Genomic DNA, 26,111 nt, shown 5'->3' with positions numbered 1-26,111 from the left:
TTCCTTCTAGTTGTAGAATTTCCACTCAGCCAGCCTTCCTGTGGTTCTGGATGATGTCCATTCTGTCTTTTAGTTGTATTTTTGAAGTGGTTGTGCGAGGCAGCAAACTCCGGTGTTTACCTATGCCATCATCTTGGTTTCTCCAATGTTTCTATTTCTTTCTCCCTCTCCTTTCTTCTCTGAAATCAATAAAAACCAATTTTTTAAAAAAATACAAAACCTCCCACAAAACTATACTTTAGCTTAAGGATTTCTATAATAACCAAGGTTTGAGATGACATTATCTATTCTGTTCTATCACTTATTCACCAATTATTTTTTTGTATAGACAAAATATGCTAGGTACCCAATACAGAGATTAAGACATGATTCCATTCCTTGGATTGAGTGAAGGAAGACATACATATTTTTATGGGATATAGTATTGAGAGATGTATGTTCTCAGTGCAGAGGGAATTCAGAAAGTTGGAAGAACTTTCTGTGCCTTTGATGGGGATGGATTTTAGGAAAGGATTCTTAAAAGAGGATTTTTCTAAATGTATTAGAAGTTCACAAGTGGGTAAGAGGAAAGTTAGCATTCTCAGGAGGAGTGGCAAGCGTATAAGCATATAGCATATTTTAAAAACTATAATTTAGAGACCTGGAGTTGCGAGAGATACTGCCAGAAGAATAAGGTATAAAGAACCTTATGTACCAGGCTAAGGAGATTAGGTTTTATACAGTTACAGAGAACTATTGAATATTTTTAACTTCTAGATTGAATTTGGGTTTTCATTTTAGAAACTCATACTATAGCAGTGTAGAAGATGTATTGAGGGAATAAAATTAGAGTGTTGCAGTGTCAAGCAAAAGAAGATAGGGGAAATAACAAGGTATGAAGAAAAGAGAATAGATTTAAGAGAGGTTTAGTAGATAAACTCAACCAGATATACTGACTAATTTGGATATAAAGTGTGTAGAAAGAATAAGCAAGAATGACTGAGGTTTCTGGCCTAGATAGTTGTGTATGTGAGGGTGGCATTAAACAGGATACTCAGTAAAGAATCAGTCCTTTCTAGGGAATTGGAGATGCTTAATGAACATACCAGTTGAGTTGTCTGTACATACAGAAATTATCATTATATAGGTAGAACTTTAAACTTTTTTTTTAAAATATATTTTATTGATTTTTTACAGAGAGGAAGGGAGAGAGATAGAGAGTTAGAAACATTGATGAGAGAGAGACATCGATCAGCTGCCTCCTACCCATCTCCTACTAGGGATGTGCCCGCAACCCAGGTACATGCCCTTGACCGGAATCGAACCTGGGACCTTTCAGTCCGCAGGCTGACGCTCTATCCACTGAGCCAAACTGGTTTCGGCAAGAACTTTAAACTTTTGAGTTTGAAAAACAGTGGGTATAAAGCATAAGAATGGGTTAGAATGGAATAATAGTGAATAGCAGGTACATTTTTAAGAACAGAGTTAGGAAAAGAGAAGCTGGTGAAAGGAGTCTGAAGAGTAGTCATAAATGCATTGAGAAAATCAAGAAATGCTTGAAAAATAATGTCCTTTGGATTTGGCATTTAAATGGAAGTTGACCTTTTTAGTGTCAAAGTATTCAGAAGCCAGATTCCAGGGGGTTTGTGGTTGTGTGTGTGTGTGTGTGTGTGTGTGTGTGTGTGTAAGCAAATTTATGGTAGATTATTGTTTTAAGTTTGGTCCAGAAATGGAGAAGAGGGTGGCAAGTTGGAGGGGTTAATAGACCAAGGTAAGCATCTTGTTTTTATTTTAATGGTTAAGATGCAAGAGATTGACTATATAAATAAACGGGTATCTTTTTATACAAGTTGGCTAGCCTTAGTTTTTATATGTTATTTGCTTTTTATTTTTAAAAAGAAAATGTTAATGAACATATTACCTGTTGGTGAGTTAGTTTTGCTACTGTAAAATAAGCTTAATGGTTGTCTATAATTATTTTCAGGAGTATGAAAATAATGAAAATGCTTCGACTCAGTCAAAGGTTGTGAATAAAAAAGATAAAAGAAAGAATCATCAGGGAAAAGACAAACCTCTCACAGTATCACTAAAAGATTTTCAATCTGAAGGTAATATATGTGTGAAATCTATATGTAGAGTAACTGTTCTAAGTCTTTGTTTACTTGATTTGTAAGTACATTTTTAATTTTTAAAGTAAGTAAAAATGGTTTTGTTAATCTGCTACTTAGAATGTAGAATGTAAACCTGTTCGGAAATAAACCATTTAGATGTTAAAGTAATTTATATCAATCATTAAAACCCCATAAAACTAGAATTTATCTTTTTGTATTTCTAATTTTGTCCCTTTTCTAAAACTCACTGAAAATGAAAATTAACATTTATAGATTTTAAGTCATTATGAGACATATTTTTGTCCTTATACATAAAGTGATTTGGTTTAAACTAGATCAGGAATAGTATCTTTAGGTTTCATCCATTATTGGTCAACCTCCTCAAATTATCTGGAGCTACACCTTATAAAATTAAAATACAAATTTTTAGAATGAGAGTTATTACCAGAAAATTCTTTATAATATCATTTATAAATTTTTTTATCAAAAAGAGAAGATAGAAGAAAATTGTACCATCCACTAAATTTTTGAAGACAGACCACTGAACACTTTACTTTTGATGTTGGAAATGATGAAAACCCTAGATATCACACTATTCATGTGTGGCAACTTAAATATAAATTAGTTAAAATGAACTAAAATAAAATTTTTTTTAAGTGTTGCATTAGCCACATTTCAAATGCTCAGTAGCCATGTGACTAGTAGCTTCTATATCAGACAGCAGTCAGAAAATTATTTTGAACAGCACTGTGATTATACCAACCAAGTGGACAGTTGTTTGTTCAATGGCAGAGCAGTATATTTGATTCATATGAATTTAGCGTTAATACATTGGGCATTTGTTCTGTGAGGATTAATAATACCATAGCAATAATCTCAAAAAAAACCCCAAACACCCTACTGGTACTGTTTTCAGAAACAAGCCTAATGAAAGTAGGAATAAATTTAAAGGATTATATTGCTCTCCTTTAAGGATCAGGAAAATTGCTTTGTTTTGGGGTTAAAAGGACCAGATGTATGCTAAAATTAAATTTCCAATTTTAATAAGAAAGATTTTATATAAGAAATATTTTCTTAAAAATTAAGCAGAAGCATGTAAAGGAACTCAATTTTCCATATGTTAGACTTATTAAGTGTTATGTAAGTGTATTAGATGGCTTGAGAAAGACATCAGTATAATACTGTTAAAGGAGAAACAATTATAAGATGTGAGTAACACATTCTTCCTTAGGTTCTGGCATCACATTGTATGCTAAGTAGAATAGGCTAGTAAATTGTAATCTACTAAGATTTAGTAGTTAGATCTGAAACTTGTAATTTTGACATTTACTAGCTTTATGGACTCTATTCTGATTAGTGAATGCTTTAGAGAACTGGTTCAACTTTTAGATTCTCAATCATAAGAAAGCTATTCTATTCAATTATTAGTCCTTGAGAATGGAGAATTTTTGTTGTCCACAAGAAGCCTTATTAAATATTAGATACCCTGATAATTTTCAATTTAAATAAGAACACTTGCTCCCTATTTGTACTTTAGTTTCAGTCTTCTGTGTGGATTCCCTTATGTCTTCCTTTTCCTCATTCTGTAATCCCTTTTCACAAATGCTGTTGTTCCTAAGAAAACGATTTCTTTAATCTAGATATATTTATTTTGCCTTCTTTTTGTGTTCTATAAATATACATTAATTTTTAGAATTTTTATAGTATATCAAATCACTATGATGCATTTTTTAAAACAAAACCTAGCTAATAGTTTTAAAGGACACAAATTATTATTTGACTTTTTATTTTATTCCACGAAGGCAGTGGTCTGTATAGTTTTTGCAGTCATAGTATCCTGTGATTTGATTTTAGACATATTTTGTGCCCTCTCAAATTCTTTCCTCCTTCCAAACATACTATGTGAAACCAAAGCTCAAATGATGTGGAATTCAAATGTTTAAAATTTAATAATACCCCTTTGTTATGGGTGGCATTTTCTGGAATATAAGACCTAGTCACAAAGCTGAACAAATTAATAGTTATATACTGAATTTTAACATCTTTAGAAGAGTAAATCTGATGAATCCTAGGCAACCCCCAAATGACTTCTGAAACTCATAATTTTGAAATTCTCTTGTTACTTTGTTTAAATATTTTTTACATATTAAAATATTTTATCCGTTAATTTCCTTCAATGAAGCATCACCATTCTATTTTACAGATCACATTAATAAAAAGACAGAGGTAAGTGTTGTAACCATCTTTATTTTAGAAAATATTTCATGATTATAAGAATAATGCTTTAATGTTTAGTAGTAGGTCTTTTTATGAGTCATAGTCATTTATGGAACAACCCATAGGTTTTTCATGAGTAAACTCAATCATGTTTCTGGCAGTTATAAGGATATAAAATACATTGTGTCAGAATAAGCATATGATTATTTGCATGAAATATAATGTAATGTCATTTGGCTTTAGCATCCTGATTTGTGTGTGCCTGTGAGTCAAAAGGTTTTGACATGTAAGTTAAACCTTTAGGGAAAGTCTGTATTTTATTATCAGTCTGTATTTTAATCTTCATTAAAAACATCCTGAAATACCATGTCTTTAGGTATTTTAGAATTAAAAAATTGTGAGGTAAACTTTAATTATATAGTTTATACCCATGAATAAGATTAACCTGATCATATACTTACCATTCATTCACCTTTAGAGGGTAGTATAGCTATAACTTCCTAGTGTTCTTGGTACCTTTTTAAAAAAAATTCCATAAAGCCTCTACACACCTTTTAGAATTAGGAAATGAGACTACTATACAATATATTTTAATATTGAGGGTGGTACTAAAAATTGTTGAGTTCTTTTTACTTCTTTAGGTAATAATTGAAAGTTTTATTATTCTCATATGATGTATGTGTATCTTGTCGATAATTCCATTAGTTGATTTTTTAATGGCCAGCTATATTTCTTGGTTTCACTTTAGAACACATACATGGTTCTTAATAATTTTTTGTTGTTTCATGCATTTGCTTGACAAGTCAGGAATAATAAATTCATATATATGAAAATAAAATTTAAATAACTCTGTTACTATATTAATAATATAGTCCTTAACTATTCACAACAAACTGAGAATTAATTTGTTGGTGAAACAGACATTAGAAATTCTTTTGAATTTATTTACAAACAACTGTCACCAATTCGTAGATTAAACTTAAATGACCACAAATATAGACTATTAATTTTATGTTTGAAAGTTGAAAACATTTACTTTTAGATTGATTCCAATTTTTTTAATCCACTGATTAAAAAATGAACGTTAGCTTTATGTGAATAAGCAAGTAGATAGAAAATGGTACACCATATTCCCAAGAAACTACCCCCAACTGTTAGTAGAAGAAAAAATAATTTTTATGAACTGTTCCATGCTTACTTCTTCTTCTTTACTGATTTGAAAGAAGGGGAAATAAGGCAGTCTGACCAGGATTTCATCTATTTAATATAGGTACTTAATCTGAATTGTATTTAAAGAAGCATAGGTGTGTGACATAGCCTATATTTTGTTTTTCATTATAATTTTGTTTTTGAGAATGAGAAAGGTTTTATTTTAAACTCAGCAAGTCCTAGCACCTTTATGTTGAGTAGTTCTTCCTTTTGCTTTTCTCCTCTTTGTAAAAATTAAATTTATTGGGGTGACTGGTTAATAGTATCATATGGGTTTCAAGTGTGTATTTCTATGAAATGTCATCTATATATTGCATTGTGTGCCCACTACCCTAAGTCAAACCGTCTTCCGTGACAATATATTGGACCTCCTTGATCCCCCAACTCCCCACTCCCTTTCTTCTGGTAACCACCATACTGTTTATGAGTTTTAGTTTTATTTCCCACATATGAGTAAAATCATATGGTCCTTAGATTTTTCTGACTGACTTATTTTGCTTAGCATAATATTCTGAAGGTACATCCATGTTGTCACAAATGGCAATATTTTATCTTTTCTTATGGCTCAGTATATTGCATTGTATGTACGTACCACATCTTTAGCCAATCCTCTATGAAGGACACTTTTGTTTCCATGTCTTGGCCGCCATGAATAATGCTGCAGTGAACATAGGGGTGCATATATCTTTGCGAAAAAATTTTTTTTCAAGTAGATACCTTGAAGAGGGATTGCTAGGTCATATGGTAACTCTATTCTTAATTTTTTGAGGAACCACAAGACTATTTTATATAGTGGCTGAGTCAGTCTACATTCCCACCAGCAGTGAATGTGGGTTCCCTTTTCTCCATAACCTCTCCAACACTTGTTATTACTTGTCTTGTTGATAATACTCATTCTAATAGGTGGTATCTCATTGTAGTTTTGCATTGCATTTCCCTGATAGCTTTGAAGTTGAACATCTTTTCATGTATCAGTTGGTTGTATGTCTTCTTGGGAGAGATATTTGATCAGGTCCTCTGCCCATTTTTTAAAAATTATTTTGTTGATAGTATTACAGATGTCCCGTATTCCTATCCCCCCTTTGCTCCCTTACACCCAAACCCCACCCCACCTGCACTATTGTCTGTGTTCATGGGCTGTGCATATATGTATATAATATATTTGGTTAATCTCTTTTCAACTCCTTGCCTCCCTTCCCTCTGAAATCTGTCAGTCTGTCCCATGCATCTATGTCTCTGGACCTATTTTGTTCAGTTTATTTTGTTCATTATATTCCACATGTAAGTGAGATCATATGGTATTTATCTTTCTCTGACTGGCTTATTTCACTTAGCATAGTAACATCCACGTCTGTCCATGCTTCACAAAAGGTAAGATTTCCTTATTTCTTACGGCCACATAATATTCCATTGTATAAATATACCACAGCATTTTTATCCACTCATTTACTGATGGGCACTTGGGCTGTTTCCAGAACTTGGCCATCTATAATAATAAAAGGGTAATTTGCTAATTAGACCGGACGTCATTCTGGACGTCCTTCTTGACAAAGCCGGGGCTGGAGGGAAGTCAGCCTGGGTCCCGGGTGCCTGCGGGCAGCTGGAGGAGGAAAGCAGCCCCGGTCCTTGGTGCCTGCTGGTGGCTGGAGGAGGAAGCCCAGGTCTCAGATGCCAGAGGGAAGCCGGTGCTGGCAGCTGGGGGAAGGAAGGCCTGCTCTTGCACGAATTTTTATGCATCGGGCCTCTAGTTATAAATAATGCTGCAATGAACATAGGGGTGCATATATTCTTTTGAATTGGTGTTTTGGGAGTCTTTGGATATATTCCCAGAAGTGGGATCGCTGGGTCAAAACGCAGTTCCATTTTCAATTTTTGAGGGAAATCCATACAGCTTTCCACAGTGGCTGCACTAATCTGCATTCCCACCAACAGTGCACAAGGTTTCCCTTTTCTCCACATCCTCACCAGCATATATTGTTTGTTGATGGTAGTCATTCTAACGGGTGTGAGGTGATACCTCCTTGTTTTAATTTGCATCTCTTTGATGATCAGTGACTTTGAGCATTTTTTCATGTCTCGGCCATCTTTGGAGAAGTGTCTATTTAGGTCCTTTGTCCATTTTTTAATTGGATTGTTTATCTTCCTTTTGTTAAGCTATATGAGTTCTTTATATACATTGGATATTAGCCCTTTATTAGATACTAGGGGCCCAGTGCATGAATTCATGCACCTTGAAAGGAACTGTAGGCTGCGAGGCTGGAGTGGGCACAGAAGTGGGTTTCGGCCCGTCCTCTGTGCCTCCGCCTGGCCCTTCCTGCCATTGCCCCAGGTCCCCTCTCTGCCTGCAGTCCTGCTCCCGCTGCCACAACTCCCATGCGCTGACGGCACTAGCCCTGCTTACACCCCCTGACGGTGTGGAGCAATTGGGGCCGGCGTCAGCAGTGGGTGCGAGTGGGACCGGTGCTGGCAGCAGGTGCGAGCACCGGGTGGGCCTGTGGTGCACAGGAGCAAAGAATTTTCAGTAACTACGAAAGGCTCACCCCAGTGACAGCGACCAGCAGGCCCTGCCTTGGTCTGGCACCCCTGCTTACCAGCTCCACCATCCCGCCATGTCTGACATCCACCATGTTCCCTGCACAGCACCTGGTGGTCAGCACATGTCATAGCAACCAGTTGTCTGGTTGTTCTGTTTGTTCCACTGTTCGGTCTATTTGCATATTAATTTTTTATTATAGAGGATATCATTGCCAAATATGTTATCCCATAGGGGCTCCCTTTTCATTTTGTTGATGGTTCATTTTGCCGTGCAGAAGCTTTTTGTTTTGATGTAATCTCATTTGTTTTTTTCTATTTCTTCTCATTATAACAGCCCCTTAAGCATTTCTGCAGTGCTGGTTTGGTGGTGACAAACTTCTTTACCCTTTTTGTCTGGGAAGGTCTTTATTTCAGCATCTATTTTTTTTAATATATTTTATTGATTTTTTGCAGAGAGGAAGAGAGAGGGACAGAGAGTTAGAAACATCGATGAGAGAGAAACATTGATCAGCCGCCTTGAGAGAGAAACATCGATCAGCTGCCTCTTGCACATCTCCTACTGGGGATGTGCCCGCAACCCAGGTACATGCCCTTGACTGGAATCGAACCTGAGACCTTTCAGTCCGCAGGCCGATGCTCTAGCCACTGAGCCAAACCGGTTTCGGCTCAGCATCTATTTTGAATGATAGTCTTGCTGGATATAGTGATCTTGGTTTGGGGTCTTTGCTTTTCATTACTTTGAAGACTTCATGTCATTCCCTTCTGCCTGTAGAGTTTCTGATGAGAAATCAGATGACAGCCTTATGGGAGTGTATTGGTAGGTAACAAATTGCTTTTGTCTTACTGCTTTTAAGATTTTCTCTCTGTCTTTAGTTTTTGGCATTTTAATTATGATGTGTCTGAGCATGGGCCTGTTTGGGTTCTTCTTGCTTGGCAGTCTGTGCCTCCTGAATTTGTATGACTTTTTTGTTCACTAGGTTAGGGAAATTTTCTGCCATTATTTTTTCAAACACATGCTCTAGCCCTTGCTCATTTTTTTCTCCTTCTGGCACTCCTATCATGCAAATATTGTTGCATTTCATGTTGTCCCACTGCTCCTTTAAGCTGTCCTGTTTTTTAATTGATTTTTTTTTTTTTTTTTTGGTTCTCTGAGTGATTTTTTTCTACTCCATTGATCTGATCCTTGGCTTCCCCTAATATTCTGTGTATTCCTTCCACTTTGTTCTTTATTAGTGCTATGTCATTCTTCATAGTTACTATATCTTATGATGTTGAGCATATTTGCCACCATTATTTTGAACTGTATGTCTGATAAATTTCTTGCCTCCATTTAATTTAGCTCTTCTTCTGGAGAATTCCATCTCTTCTGTTTAGAATTCTCTTGTTCTTTCGCTTGGGGGATATTTAGTTTATTTATTTATTGGTCTCTCCATTTTGGCTGCTTGTTTGGGTTTGTGACTATGTAATTACGTAGATCTGCTATGCTTCCCAATCTCTGGTGCAGGACAGTGTCAGACACTGTTTCTGTCTGGCCCTGCATACCCTGTTTGGAGCTATCAGCAATCCAAAGCTTGTGTCTCCCTTTGCTGGAGCTGGGTGCCTTTGGAAGATGTGCACCAAGGTCTGCTTTACCTAGCAGGGGGTAAGGCATTTTTCAATAGGGTGGGGCAATTGATTTTCCCCCAGGCAAAAACCACCTGGATAGTAAAGGTTCACCAGAGACAGATGCCCTCTGCAACATGAGGCAATGACTCAGCACAGGAAATTCAGGTGACTACCTTCAGAGGTCTAATCCCAGAGCCCCCACCCTGACTTCTGTTCACACAGCACTAGTCCATTCTGTCAGAGCCCAAGATGAGTGGCTGCATGTGAAATTTTGTGAGTTGGCCCTTTTAGAGGGTACCTGACTTTCCAGCTCTCTTTCCCGGGCAGAGAGCAGCCCTGCTGCTATTCACAGCCAGATGTTACGTGGGCACCTTTCTCAGTTCTGGTTCTCTGAGCTGGGGAGCCCAGCCTGGGGTTTAGACTCCAGAGTTCTCAGTGGGAACCCCCCACAGCTGAGATACCCTTCAGGAACTTAAGCTGCTGCCTGTAGGAGCCCAGCCAGCCCTTTCGTGCCTCAGCACCTCCTACCTATCTCTGTGTGGCTCTACTTTCTGTCTTTGGCTATCAGGAATCTCCAGCTAGTCTTCAGTTGATTATTCAGGACAGTTTTTTCAGTATTTTAGTTGTAATTTCACTTTGGTTCTGGGAGTTCGTCAGTGTAGCATCCACTTATTCTGCCATCATTTTGGAATCTCCTCTTCCTTTGTTGAGGAGTCTGGTCAAAGGTTCATCGATCTTTTTTATCTTTTTTAAAAGTATGTTTTTATTGATTTCAAAGAGAGAGGGATAGAAACATCAATGATGAGAGAGAATCATTGATCACCTGCCTCCTGGATGCCTACTACTGGGGATTGAGTCCACAACTCTAGCCTGTGCCCTGACCGGGCATTGAACCATTTGGTTCATGGGTCGACACTCAATCACTGAAGCACACTGGCCAGACTTGTTTATCTTTTTAAAAAACCAGCTCTTGGTTTCATTGATCTTTTGTATTGTTTTATTTTTTAGTTTCTGTATCATTTCTTTCTGCTCTGATCTTTATTATTTCCTTCCTTTTTACTTATTCTGGGCTTTGTTTATTGGTTTGGTTTTTTTTTTTTAGCTCTTTTAGGTGTTGGGTTAGAATGGTTTATTTGAGATTTTTCTTGCTTCTGCAATGCTGTGAACTTCCCTCTCAGGACTGCTTTCTCTGTGTCTCATTGATTTGGGGTTATTGTGCATTCATTTTCATTGGTTTCCAGGTAATTTTTCTTTTAAAAAAATATTTTTTATTGTTGATAGTCACCATAAATGAGAAGGCTTATGTCTAGACTCTCAATTATGTTCCAGAGATCTATAGGGCTATACTAACAGAACCACCATTATACTGTCTTTTACATTATATGCGTGGCATATAATAAGTGTTCATAATTTGAGTTAAATTGAATTGGCTAGATATTAAGTTTTAAAATCTGTGGGGTGTGTATGTGTGTGTGTGTGTGCGCTTAATCCCTTCATGTTTTTTTCATTCAGCCCCCAAAGCCCTTCCCCTCTGACAGCCGTTTGTCTGTCAATGTAACCAGGCCTTTGTTTCTATTTTGTGGTACTGCACTCTTTTAAGGAAGTGAAATCCAGCGGCTAATTAGTTGCCATCATCATGCTATTCCTTCCATAGAAGCTCAGCAGTGTTTTAAACATGTTGTTTAAAATGAAATCTTATTGGAATGTACCTGAATTATTTTTTCAAGCAGTAGCCTTAGTAGACTCGTGGGCAAGTTTATTTAACTTTCCTGAGGCCATGATTATTTTGTGGGAAAATAATTCTTGTTCTATGAACCTCTTATAGCATTAATGAGATTCAAATAAAGTAATGTTTGTGTAAGTTCTTTGCAAAATAGAAAGTGCTGTACAAAATTTTAAATGTCATTTTGTGTATTAAACACTGATACATAATAATTTTTTTCTCTAAAACACTTTTTAACATAATGTGAAGAGAAAAGGATGAAGAGTCATTGAACTGTTGGGTCATTTGCTCACAAATTCAATTAAAATGGATAAAATTAGGACTTTTATAGCTCAAGAATGTAGGACATAGGTGGAACCAATGAGAGTGACATTTTCTTTAGTTCCTGACTTCAAAACAGGAAGTTGGAGAGGCAGTGCTACTTTTCTTGAAGAATATGTAAATTTTATAATTTTATGTAATTGAGTAGATTGTGAGAAAATTTTCTCTTTTTATGATTAGTGTATATAATTTATGTAAAATTATTTTTAAATGCATTGTAAAAGATTAAGCGATACAGAACTATACTAATCAAGCCAGTGTGGTGTGGTGTAATGGTAGCCATAAAGTTTGACAAAATTAAGACTCCAGAAAAGAAATCCTTACATTAATATTGAATTAATTTTGAATAAGGGTGCCAAAAGAATTCAGTGGAGAAGGAATAATCTCAACAGATGCTGCTGCATATCCATATGAAAGAGAATGAATTTATTGGGGTGGTGAACACACAAAACAGTGTACAGTTGATGTGTTGTAGAATTGTGCACCAGAATCCTGGATAATTTTGTTAACCAGTGTCACCCAATCCTATCTAACAAAGAGGGAATATGCTAAATGACCCTCACAATGTTGCAAAGATGGCGGCGCCCACAGCCAATAAGGAGGGAATATGCTAATTAACTGTCCCATTATCAAACATGGCGACGCCCACACCCAATAAGGAGGGAATATGCCCCGCCCTCAAAGATGGCAGGAGCCCACAGCCACAAGATAGTGGCGCCCAGTGCCCTCAGCCCTGCGAGGGTGGCAGGCATGTGACAAGGTGGGCCCGGGTGCTCCATGTGCCTGCCTCCGGAGCCCCCAGCCGCTCAGGGCCGTCCCGAGGCACAGGCAAACCTCGGATGGCGGCTGCCCAGCCCCCCAGGGCCAGCCGAGGCTTGGGCTGCCAGGAGTGGGAGTGGCAGCAGCAGAGGTGTGATGGGGACATCACCTTCCCCTAATTGCTGGGTCGCCTCCCACCCCTAAGGGCTCCTGGACTGTAAGAGGGGGCAGGCCAGGCTGAGGGACCCCCCCTTCAGTGTATGAATTTTCATGCACTGGGCCTCTAGTAAATTTAGTAAAAGGGAAAAAAGAATGAATTTTGACCCCTTCTTCACACCATGTACAAAAAATAAGTGAAAGTGGATTACAGACCTAAATGTAAGAGCTAAAACTAAAGATCTTAGAAGAAAATATACGAGTAAATCTTTGTAACCTTAAGTTATACAGTGGTTTTGTGGATAAATTGGACTTTGTAAAAATTAAAACCTTCTGTGATACAAAGGACACCTTCAGGAATGTGAAAAGAGAAGCCACAGAATGTGAGAACATATTTGCTAAGCCACAGAATGTGAGAACATATTTGCTAAATATATTAGATAAGAGACTTGTATCTAGAATATATAAAGAACTCTTAGAAAGCAAAAATAAAAGCAACCCAATTAAAAAGTGGGCAAAGAATATGAGTAGACGTACTCCAGAAAGATGCAAATGTCCATTAAGCACTTGAAACAATGCATCAGAGAAATGCAACTCGAAACCACGATGAAATAGCTCTCCACACCTACTCTAGTGGCCGAGTAGTTTAGTTGGTTAGAGCATTATCCTAATAGGCCAAGGTTGCAGGTTCAATCCCTGGTCAAGGCACACACCAGAATCAACCAGTGAATGCTTAAATAAGTGGAACAACAAATTGATATTTCTATCCCTCTCTGAAATCAAGTAAAAAAGAAAGACAGCTTTGACTGGGTGGCTCAGTTGGTTGGAGCATTGTCCTGTACACCAAAAGGTTGGGGGTTTGATTCCTGGTCAGGGCACAGACCTAGGTTGAGGGTTTGATCCTGGTCGGGGTGTGTACAGGAGGCAACCGATTGATGCTTCTCGCTCACATCAGTGTTTCTCTCTCTCTTTCTCCCCATTTCCTTTCTCTCTAAAAATCAATAAAAAACAGCGTCGCCCTGGGTTCAATTTTGGTCAAGCGCACATGCTGGGGTTGTAGGCTCGATCCCCAGTAGGGGGCGTGCAGGAGGCAGTCCATCAATGATTCTCATCATTGATGTTTCTATCTCTCCCTCTCCCTTCCTCTCTGAAAACAAAAGTATGTTTTAAATATCAATAAAAATAAAAACATATCCCTGGGTGAGGATAAAAAAAAAAGATAAGTGTTGGTGAGAATGCTTTGAAAAATTATCTGGCAAATCCTCAAAAGATTAAACATAGGGTTACCATATGTCTCAGCAATTTTACTTCAAGGCATATACCTAAGAGAATTGAAAACCTGTCCATTCAAAAACTTGTGCATGAATATTTATAACAGCATTATTCATAATAGCAAAAAATGAAAACAACCCAAATGTCCATCAACCAATGAATGGAGAAATAAAATGTAGTGTATCCATCATTGAGATATTACTTAATAGGAATGAAGTAGTGATACATGCTATAATAATAGATGAATCTTAAAAACATTTTGCTAAGTGAAAGAAGCCAGTCACAAAAGACCACATATACCAGTATATGATTTCATTTATACCAGATGTCTAGAATAGGCAAATCTATGCACAGAAAGCAGTCTTGTCCAGGAGACAACTGAGAGGGGAAGTATTAGAAGGAAATGGGGAATGACCACTAATAGATTCAGGGTTTCTTTGTGGGTGATGAAACTTAAAAAATTGTGGCTGTGGTTGCACAACTCTGTGAGCATATTTAAAACCACTGAATTATGTACATTAAATAGGTGAATTGTATGGTATATGGATAAAACATTTTTTAAACAAGTGATATCCAACACAATAATTATGAAGAAGTAAGAAAACATTTTAAAATGTGTCTCTGCTGTTTATCCTCTGAAGGTAGAGGAGAATTAAATAGTTGATTGTCTCTTAGTTACCCTTTTCCTTTCCTTCTCCTTCTAGGGGCTGACTAGGCTTATTGAATGCATACACTTTTTTGTTGAATGATAGTAAACCACAATTCATTTTTGACAGGAATTGAGTTCTTCTCAGACTTTAACACATGATGGAGGATTCTTCAATAGACTGGAAGATGATGTTCATAAAATTCTTATTAGAGAAAAAAGAAGAGAACAGCTTACAGAATATAATGGAACAGATAATGAACACAACCAGGCATGTAAAATAGAAAATTCTCTTAAAATCACAATAAAACTAAAAAAATATATACCTTTTTAAAAACGTAAGCAGTGGAATCCAATTATGATTCTAATAAGGTATAGTTTTAGGATTTGTCTTAAATCCTTAGTTGTAGATGTTTATATTAAAAAGTGTAAAGTACTTCATTCATTGATGAATACTTATTGAGCATGTGCTATATGCTAGGTAATATTAGACTCCAATGGAGGGGAGTAGGAATACCAAGATGGATAAGACCTTCTTTTCCTTAGACACTCAGTGGGGATTGGAGGAGGTAGATCTGTAAAAATAATATATTTTAGCATGATGAAGACTTTAAGAGAGAGATGAAAAATAAAGAGGTTTTGAATAGAAAAGGTAATAATAGATCGCTTGGGTAAACTGTGAAAGGTACATAAAGAAGTGACATTTGGGCCCAACTGGTGTAGCTCAGTGGTTGAACATTGAGCTAGGAACCAAGAGGCCACTGGTTTGATTCCCGGTCAGGGCACGTGCCCAAGTTATGGGCTTAGTCCCTGTGGAGGGCGTGCAGGAGGTAGCTAATCAATGTTTCTCTCTCATCGATGTTTCTATCCCTCTCCCTTCCTCTCTATCTCAGAAAGTCAAAATATATTATTTTAAAAAAGTGACATTTGGGTTGGACTTTGAATGATGAATGAATATAACTCTGTAAGCTGAGAATTGGAGAAAGCATAGGGAACTACAAGAACAAAGGCCCAGAGTTAGGAAAGGCCTTAGACCAGCGGTTCTCAACCTGTGGGTCGCGACCCCTTTGGCGGTTGAACGACCTTTTCATAAGGGTTGCCTAAGACCATCCTGCATATCAGATTTTTACATTACGATTCATAACAGTAGCAACCTTACAGTTATGAAGTAGCAACGAAAATAATTTTATGGTTGGGTCACAGCATGAGGAACTGTATTTAAAGGGCCAGAAGGTTGAGAACCACTGCCTTAGAGGAAATATTCATGAAACTGAAAAATTCTGCATCTAAGAAATACTGAGGTCTGTTTATATGAAAATAAGTTAGAATTTTATCCTGTAGATCAGGGATTGCAGACAAGTCAAACCTGGTTAGTATGTTTTTATAAGGCCCACAAGCAAAGAATGATATTCGCATTTTTATTTTTTTCCTTTGTATTGAATGTATTGGGGTTACACTAGTTAATAAAATTATAGAGGTTTCAGGGGCACAATTCCACAACACATCATCTGTACACTGTGTTGTGTGTTCACCACCCCAAGTGAAGTCTCTGTCCATCACCATTTATCCACCCTATACCTTTACACCTTTCCCACCCCCTCCCTCTCCTGGCAATCACACTGTTGGATTTTTTCATTTTTGCTCAATCCCCCCACCCTTCACTAGTTTCCTAACCGCCCCCTCCCCCACAATTGTCAGCCTGCTCTCTATCTGAGTTTGTCTCTATTTTTCTTGTCATTCACATTTTTAAAATACTGTTTTAAAAAAAGTATCTCACCTGTCCAGGTGGCTCGGTTGGAGCATTGTCCAAAATACCAGAAGGTTGTGGTTTGATTCCTGGTCAGAGCACATACCTAGATTTCGGGTTTGATGTCTGGTTGGATGTGTATGAGAGATAACCAATCGATGTTTCTCTCCCCTCGCCCCCCAAAGTCAAGAAAACCATCCTCAGTGAGGATTTTCTTTTAAATATCATATAGAGACCTATAAATCTGTTCCTAACAGCTAGTCTTCTGTCTTACTTTCTCTTAAACTATGAATCTGTTCTTTATCTTATACATGAACGCTTTCCCCTTTCTTTCTTGGTTTTCTTTTATTCCCTGCAAGAACAAAGGCCCCAAATTAGGAAAGGCCTTACTTAGTTCAGTGGTTCTCAACCTGTGGGTCGCGACCCCTTTGGTGGTCGAACGACCCTTTCACAGAGATCGCCTAAGACCATCCTGCATATCAGACATTTCCATTTTGATTCATAACAGTAGCAACATTACAGTTATGAAGTAGCAACGAAAGTAATTTTATGGTTGGGTCACGGCATGAGGAACTGTATTTAAAGGGCCAGAAGGTTGAGAACCACTGCTTTAGTTAGACTGAATATTCAGGAAACTGAAAGATTCTGCACACAATTGTGTGTTCACCACCCCAACACATAATTTGTATGCTATATTGTATGTTCACCACCACCATTAATTTGTGGGCTGCCAGATATTGCTGAAAAACAGTACTAATGTTCTGTTCTCAAAATCATTACTGTCTAACTTTTACCGTATCCTTATTTCTACTTAAAAAACTTTTGATTCATTTCTTTCTGACTTTGAAAAACACCTACAGAGGCTATTCCAAATTCTAAAAGCCCGTTTTCCATCTTGTCATTCTCTTCAATAGATGCTATCTCTTTGTTTCCTAAGACTGATAAATTCAGTCATTCCACAAATTAAACATCTGTATTGTTTTATAGGGCACAAAAAGTCAGACCCTTAAGAACAGTTTACTCCAATGCAGAAGTAAGGTTGGTTAATAACACTAACATAATTCCACATGAAAATCTATTTTCAACTTGGTAATGGGTAATCCTTGTTTGCCCTTGAAGTACTTGTTTCTTCTTTTCTGGCATTGATTTAATGTTTTCCTGTATTGCCTTGACTATCAAAGTTTATGTACAGTCCAAACAACCATGTTAACGTATATGGTTAGCATATTTGCTTTCTTTTATTGACTATGTATGATTTTCCCCTTATTTTTTAAGCTATTTCAGATCATTTTTTTACATTATTTTTTTATTATTATTGTAACTTTAAAGTATTACAAATAGTAGTACATCTGTCTCCTTTTTTTCCCCATTGACCTTCCTCCCAGCCTCCCCTATCCCCCGGCTCAGATAATATTTTGATAGAAAGAATGACATTAATATATTTAGACAAATATATGTCTTAAACCCTTTGTAGAACAAATTGGGTATGTATGTTAATTAAACAATTAATATTAATGATTTAATAAAACCACAGGACAGTGCAGTATGGTAGAAAGGGAAGTCTTTGAAATCAAACAAACCTAGTAATACAAGATATAGCTTCTGGCCCTGACCGGTTTGGCTCAGTGGGCAGAGCGTCGGCCTGCGGACTGAAGGGTCCCAGGTTCGATTCCGGTCAAGGGCATGTACCTGGGTTGCAAGCACATCCCCAGTGGGGGTTGTGCAGGAGGCAGCTGATCGATGTTTCTAACGCTCTATCCCTCTCCCTTCCTCTCTGTAAAAAAAAAAAAGTCAATAAAATATTAAAAAAAAAAAGATACAGCTTCTGCAGTTTATCAGCTGTGTTACATTGGGATGAAATTATCTGTCTTCCATGTACTGTTAGTAGGAAAATTAGCAATTATGAATCAAAATGTTTAGCAGAGCATGAACATAGTACATGTTTAATAGATAATTATTTTTGTACAAGATAGAAAATGGTAAGTCTAAAAGAATATACTTGGTAAAGTGTGATAGTAATTAACATGAATCGAGATTAGAGATGGCTTTCTTAGAAGAAAATAGCTTTTGGATTAGAATTTAAAAGACAGTAGAATTTGAACATGCAGAGGTAAGGGAGAGGAAACTGGAATGCCATGAGTAAAAGTATTGAAGCAATAAAGTGTAAACCAGCTTAATTAAAACAGAAGGATCATAGAGGAGAATACTAGTAGTATTAGGTAAGTTTGGTAAGGCAGGTTGGAAAAGATTAGAGGAAATTTAAAGGCCTAATTTATGATTTAGTTAGTAGATAGTAAAGAATATTTGAAGATTTTTCAGTATAGAATAAGCTTATATATGGTAATATTAATTTCCACTGCATTTGCTATGAAAAACTGAATGAAGGTGAGGACTGGTGATAGGGATTAGACAGATGATACTCAATATTTTTATGGATATAGAAGAACAGTAACACATTAGTGGTAGTGTAAATTGGTATAACCATTTTGGAAAACAATTTGGCATTAACTTTAAAAGTTGAAGACGATGGGAAGACTGTATGTTCTAGAAATTCTACCTTAGATTAAACCCTAGAGACTGTTCAAAAATAATGTTGAAAACTCATCTGTGTGTAATAACAGAATCAATAAGAGAAATTAATGACAGCTATACTTAGCAACATGTATGAATATAAAAAATAATGTTTAATTAAAAAAATAAGGTCACCAAAATAAGAATTGTTTGATACCATTTATAGCAATTTCAAAGAATAGAATATTTTAGGGATATATATATGTGTAGTGCAAGACTAACAGGAAAAGAAGGACAAAATTTGTAACAGAAGGGGAGGGATATGGATATGACTGGTAGAGGCACATGGGGGGGTGCCAAAATATGGTAATGTTTGAATTCTCCCCCCCCCATTAAATTTATTGGGGTGACATTATATGGGTTTTAAGTGTATATTTCTTTGATACATGATCTGGATATTGCATTGTGTGCCCACCACACAAAGTCAAATCTACTTCTGTCACCATATATTTGACCTCCTTTATCCTCTACTACCTCCTCAACCCCTCCTTCTCTCTGGTAACCACTATACTGTTGTTTGTGCCTATGAGTTTCTGTTTGTTCTTGTATGTTCATTTGTTGTTCTCAGTTTTATATCCCACATATATTGAAATCAAATGGTTCTTGACTTTTTCTGTCTGACTTATTTCACTTGGCATGACATTGTTGCAAATGGCAGTATTTCATCTTTTATGACTGAGTAGTGTTCCATTTTATGTATGTACCACATCTTATCCAGTAATTTATTGAGGGACACTTGGGTTGTTTCCATGCATTGGCCACAGTGAATAATGCTGCAACGAAAACAGGGCGTGTATATCACAGATGCCTTTTTAAACCGTGACCTCCTGGTTCATGGGCCAAAGCTCAACCACTGAGCCACCTGGGCTGGGCTAGAGGTGCATTTATCTTTGCAAGTAAAGGTTTTCAAATTTTTTGGGTAGGTACCCTGAAGAGAGGTTGCTGGGTCATACAGTAACTCTCTTCTTAATGTTTTGAGGACCCTCCATACTGTTTTCAGTGTTCAAATTCTTAATCTGCATATTGCATTTTTTCTTTTATCTTAACCTGTATGATTCATACACACACACACACACACACACATATTTCTTTTGCATGTATGAAATTTTCATAAACAAATTAAGAATTTCTCATATTATGTCATTGAGTGTAATAGGAGAAAAAGATTGAGGCTATTTTAAATAATACTCTTTTTTTTCCCACTTCTTTCCTCTCCCCATTGTACTCCTTTCTCAGAGAAAGAAAGTTCTTCTTTTTTGCCCAGGTTAAAATCCTTTTTTTCTGTACAACCCTAATTTGGCCATTCTTAACACAACATTTGGCTTCATTTTTGAATATTCTTTTTGTAGGAAAATGCCACATGTATAGGTATTTAAAAATAATTGTAACAGTAAGTAATATAGTTTCATAGCTGTTTTGTAAACCATGCTTTATATTCTGTCAAAGCAGTATGTTATAATCACAGGCTGGTCAATATCCTATTATTGAACATTTAGGTTGTTTAGAATTGGTCACCTGATACTCATTTAACATCTTTATGTATTTAATTCTTTGATGAGTTATTTCCTTGGAATAAATTCTTAAAAATAGTAAATTAGTCAAAGGATATACATATCTGTGTTGCTCTTGATGCGTATCAACATTGTCTTCTATCGGCAGGAAGTTTTCTCCACAACTTCACAGGAATTGGGTAGATCATCCATTCCTGATCCCATTCACTTTATGGCCTTTAGGTGTCTGTTTTAGTAATTGCCCTTATGGCATTTTTAAAAATATATATTTTCATTGATTTCAGAGAGGAAGGAAGAGAGAGATAGAGATAGAAACATCCATGATGAGAGAGAATCATGGATTGGCTGCCTCCTGCAAGTCCCCCACTGGGGATCGAGCCCACAACCCAGGCATGTGCCCTTGACTGGAATCGAACCCAGGACCCTTTCGTTCGTAGGCCGGCGCTCTACCCACTGAGCCAAACTGGCTAGGGCCCTTATGGCATATTTCATTCTTATTCTGTGGATACCTTACTAGTATATTCACTATGTGCAAACTCAGGCTCATCATCCTGTCTCCAAACCAAGTGTTTGGCTTGACTTTCATCATTTTTGTTTTTGGTTTTATCATTTGATCTAGTTACCCAGGCTCTAAAAACTTCCTTTTTTACTTTTCTGTTTTTCAAGACTTGGGAGTTTTAATCTTTGAAATCTTTTTCAAATCTATCTTCTTTTCCATGTCCTTAAAAATTCACTGTTTGTTGAATCAAGTACAGCAAGTCCTTGAATAACATGGTTTTAACAGTGCCATGATGCCATAGGAACTTAATTGGTTTTGTTGTTTGTAATTTTGAAACTTGCAGAACCTATCCATGACCTTAAGTGAGGACTTACAGTGTCCTTGGCCTGACATTTTAAGTCCTCACGTGTGCTTTTCTAACTGAGTCTCAACTCATTTAACAGGTTTTGAAATCAGTTTTAGTAGATTGCTGCCAGCATTTGCAAAAACAAAAAAATGTCAGAGTATGTCTATTCATATTTTATGAGATTTGTTTCTGTGTATATTTTGTTTTGGCCTTTATTTTCTGTGGATATATACTTTTTCCTCTCAGTAATGTAGAAACTGTTATATGGACTACTTTTTAGTTAAATGCAGATGGTGAGCATTTCAGGTCATCTATACTAATAAAAGGGTAATATGCTAATCAGATCGGACATCTTCCAGACAAAACCACAGTGGTGGGGGCTGAGGCAGAGGTGGTTAGGGGTGATCAAGCCTGCAGGGGAGAGCAAGAAAATCAGGCTGGCAGGGGAGAGCAGTTAGGGGCTGATCAGGCTGGCAGGGGAGCAGTTAGGGGCATTAGGCAGGCAGGCAGGCAGAGTGGTTAGGGGCGATCAGGAAGGCAGGCAGGTGAGCAGTTAGGAGCCAGTGGTACTGGATTGGAGAGGGTGCAGACCGGGCTGAGGGAAACCCCCACCCCCAGTGCATGAATTTCGTGCACCAGGCCTCTAGTTAAGTAATAATTCTTGAACATAAAATACAAATAGTTGAATTTTTAATAACTAAGTTGTTTTCAGTTACCCACACAGAGGAAAAAAAAATTTTTTTTTAACACTCCACTGATTATTTAATATTCACTTTATGTACTCATTATAAAGGACTCGCGGTTCAATAGTAAAATTTAACTGTGTGGGTTTTTTTTTAAATAAGAAAATACAAGTACAGGTTTCTAATTTATATTATGTTTGGGTAGATTTGATTTAGACAAACCTTAAGGTGACAGGCTAATAAATGCCTAGCACCTCTTAGCAATAAAAGTGACATCAAAAAGATACAGCAATGCTCTTACCAAAATTAATAAAAGCTTAGCTACTCTTTAGAACTAAGGGGGTAGTTTTGTCAATAGGCCACAATTTCATAGGAAGGTGGGAACACAGGCCTTCCCCCTCCTCGTTAGAAGTCATTCTGTTAGAACTCATGGTGGCCATATGGTGTTTCAAGTACTAATAGGAAACAAACGCGTCAACTTAAGAATACAAAAAGCAAACTGTGATATAAAGAATAAGGAAAGGGAGGAAACATTTCAATAAGCTCAGATATGACATGATGATGCTATCACAGGCCTTAGTATCTTCTTTAAATCTTAAATAAATTGCGCCACCAACAGAAAAAGTCACCTCACAGAGAATGTTATGAGATTTTTAAGTTGCTAGACTCCTTTCCATCTTCTCCTCCTCATCAGCTCTCGATACTGCTGTCAAATTCTACACACTTCAGGCAGCGGGCTGTTGAAAGCGGGAGGAAGTAGGTCCAGGAGGGTGTCTTGCTTTTGTGCACTTATCTGGGGTGCTATTTCCAGAGAAGGAGTTCCTCTACAGAGTGTGCCCAGGGTGGATTTCTCTAAGTTGCTCTCAGAGTTGTCCAGCTGCCCTCACCAATAAGTCTTTGTAGGTTGATAGAAACCACCAGTCAAAGCAGATGCGTATGGATTGTGGAGAAGCCTTCTTTAGTATCTACATAGGTGTAGTGCTGCGGTTTCTCGGGCTGTGCCTGCAGCACCTGAGCGGTAGCGGCCAGGGGCGCCGAGGAAGCTGTGGAGCCACCGGGCTCGGAGCCCTTCGACATGGTCCTGTCTTCCTGCTTCTTCGCCACTCCCCTTTTATTCGGAAAAAATATTTTAATGTGCCAGTTTGATATAATATTTCTTGCTTATTATTGAGATTATACATTTCTTCATGTTTTTTGCTCATATGCTTAACATACGGATTGTGACTTATTATTTCCAGATAATCATTTATCTTTTGATTTTATTACAGTATTTTTAGAAAAATTTTTCAGCAAGTTAAATCTATTAATCTTTTCAGCTTTCTCCCTTTGGTATGTTCAGAAGGGCTTTCCTATTAAAAAATGATATATATTCATTTTCATCTAGATACCATTTTAATACTTACATGGTTTAATTTCTCAAAATTAAAATAGTATTTTATATTGTTAAATAATTACATACTCAGTATAAAACAATTTTGATAAAATAATTTTTAAATGAAGTGAAAATACTAGTATTTCATAATGTCCTAAGAGAGTTATTAAAATTTTCTTTTATGTCCTCCCTGCATTTTTCCTTGCATGTAGCATTACAATTTGGGATCATGTTAATGTATTTTATAGTATATTATTATTTTTAGTGATTTCAAGAGTTTCACAGTTTCATAAATTTACCATATATTTAGCCTATATTCTATAGTTTGGCATTTAAATTGATGTCCAATTTTTTGTTGTGATAAATCACAGTGAACACTGACAGATACACTTTCCCTCACTTCTAAGTGAGATTTCTGGGCCTAATAGTATGTATATTTCTAATTTTGATCCATCTACCTTATTCCTTAAACTAGAAACTCGAAGTATCCCTCTTTCTCAACTGCCACATTCAACCTCTCATCAAATGCTCTTGATTACACTTTTAAATAATTTCTTACATAATATACTTCTTACCATTTAAACTGCTTCCACCCTAATCAAAAGTATAATCTTCTCTGACCTGTACTTGCAGTATCCGTTAAAGATCTTTCCACCTATCCTACCCGACCCTAATCCATTTTCCACCGTCATTCTTTAAAAATATAATCTAACATAAATCTTAATAGTCCTGCTCAAAATCCTTCACTGCTATTTTACTCAGAATGTGCAGGCCATTCTTGTTGCCTACAAGGCCCTCCAAGATCAAGCCTTTACCTGTTTTTCCAAAATCGTCTTGTACTATCTTCTCCCTCACTAAGCCCCAAACCACTGGCCTCTTTTTTCTTCAAATTCTTGGCTTTTTTCTATCTTAGGGCTTTTAAAGATACTGTTCTTTCTACCTGGAAATCTCTTACCTCCACTTTTTATTTTATTTATCCATCCTCACCTAAGGATATATTTATTGATTTTAGAGGGAGAGGAAAGCGGGGGGTGGGGGGAGAGGAAGAGAGAAGAGAAGAGAAGAGAAGAGAAGAGAAGAGAAGAGAAGAGAAGAGAAGAAGAGAGACACACGTTGATGTGAGAGAGAAACATCAATTGGTTGCCTCCCATATGCACCCTGACCAGGGATCGAAACCTGCAACAAGATATGTGTCCTGACCAGGAATTGAACTTGCAACCGTTTGGTGTACAGGAAACACTCAAACCAACTGAGCCACCTGGCCAGGGCTTCTATTCTTTTTTACATCTGCCTCCTGCAACAGACAATCCCATCAGGGCGATAATCTTTTCAGTTCTGTTCACTCTTGCATACCCAGCATCTAGTAGCAGTTAGGTGCTTATTGAGTATTTTTAGAGTAAGTTAATGTTTCCACATAGTCATTAGATAAATAGAACCAATTTATACTATTATCAAAAATATAACTTTGGATTTTTTTTTTTTGCATTTGAGTTTGTTTATTTCGTTATATGGTACAAGATGAAGGCTAACTTGTTTTCCCAGTTAGCCATTTGTCTTGTAATCCACTATTCTGTGCTTCAGCCTTTTTTTCAGTTTTTAAAAATACTATATTTATATTATAATAAATTCTTAGGTTTTAAATCTCTTTCTGGACTTTATTTTCTGTTGCAATGCTCTGTTAACCTAGGTGCCATGACTATGCTACTTTAGTTATTTGTGCTGTACTGTATACAATAATTTGTTAGGCATATTCCTCTTCATCGCATTAACTTTGTTTCTATCCTGTATTCTCCCAGAAGAAGTTTTGACTGTCTTGCTAAGTTCCAAAGTACAAAATCTCATTGGGATTTCAATAGAAATTGTATCGAATTTACAAAGTAATATATTTAGTAATATTTACTGTTCCTATCTATTGACATACTTTGTTCTATGTCCTTTTCAGTATTTTGTAATTTTCTTAATGGATCCTGAAAATTTCTGAATTTTATTCTTGGGGATATTTTTTATTGCTATTGGGAGAAAATGGTTTTTCTAGTTATATCTTCTACCTGCTAATTGCTGATACAGAGCAAAGCTATTTATTTTCTTGTTTTGTTATTTTGTGTTTTTTCTCATAAGTTTTCAATTCTTTTGAGTCTTAATGATAGACTAATATTTCATTACAGAGCACTTTTAGTATGTTTATTCATAAATACATCATTTCAAAGCCTTGATATTATTATAGGGTATGTTTGCAGTTTGAGATTAATCATAAATATCTTATTTGCTTGCATTGTATATAATTAGAATTACATCATTGAATAGAAATGGAAATACAGTCAACAATTGAAGGTTGCTGTGGAAAATGAATTAAAATAGAGAAAATTGGGACTTTTTTCTCTTGAACTTTTCACAAAGGAATATTGTAAATCAGAATCAGCAGGCTATCTTAGTTCTAAAATAGAGTTTTTCTCTCTTCAGGAAGTAGTTTTGAAAGATGGAAGAATTGAAAGACTAAAGTTGGAACTTGAAAGGAAAGATGCTGAAATCCAGAAGCTGAAAAATGTAATCACTCAATGGGAGGTTTGTATTTATTTACTGTTGTATACTAGTAACCTGCACATTTTCTGTTTTTCTTACATATAAATATGTTTAGTGTTGGATTAATAGAATGTTTCTGCTGTTTTGGTTTTTAAATGTTATAAAATTGGAATAATAATACTTTATGGTAATATATATATAATATTAAATTAGCCATTTAAACCATTTTTAACGCTACAGTTCAGTAGCATTAAGTACTTCATAATGTATAGTTATCGCCAGTGTTTCCACAACTTTTTCATTATTCCAAACAAACTCTACCCATTTTA

General features: G+C 36.5%; 1 protein-coding gene across 5 annotated transcripts in view; it reads left to right on the top strand.

Moving 5' to 3' along the window:
• GKAP1 (G kinase anchoring protein 1) overlaps positions 1-26,111 on the top strand; it is a 67,045-nt gene that overhangs the window by 30,794 nt on the left and 10,140 nt on the right. For 3 of the 5 annotated variants that reach the window (XM_006759472.2, XM_015561141.1, XM_015561142.1), the window contains exons 5-8: positions 1,964-2,087; positions 4,294-4,316; positions 14,664-14,804; positions 25,723-25,824. In XM_006759472.2, coding sequence (XP_006759535.1) covers positions 1,964-2,087; positions 4,294-4,316; positions 14,664-14,804; positions 25,723-25,824 — 390 coding nt within the window. The remainder of the gene's footprint in view (positions 1-1,963; positions 2,088-4,293; positions 4,317-14,663; positions 14,805-25,722; positions 25,825-26,111) is intronic. The other 2 variants (XM_006759471.2, XM_015561143.1) reach the window with 1 other exon arrangement.

Source organism: Myotis davidii, unplaced genomic scaffold (assembly GCF_000327345.1).
Source record: "Myotis davidii unplaced genomic scaffold, ASM32734v1 scaffold556, whole genome shotgun sequence".
Lineage (NCBI taxonomy): Eukaryota > Metazoa > Chordata > Mammalia > Chiroptera > Vespertilionidae > Myotis > Myotis davidii.
The sequence above is the reverse complement of the archived record's forward strand: the minus strand, read 5'-3'. Positions and strand labels throughout refer to the sequence as shown.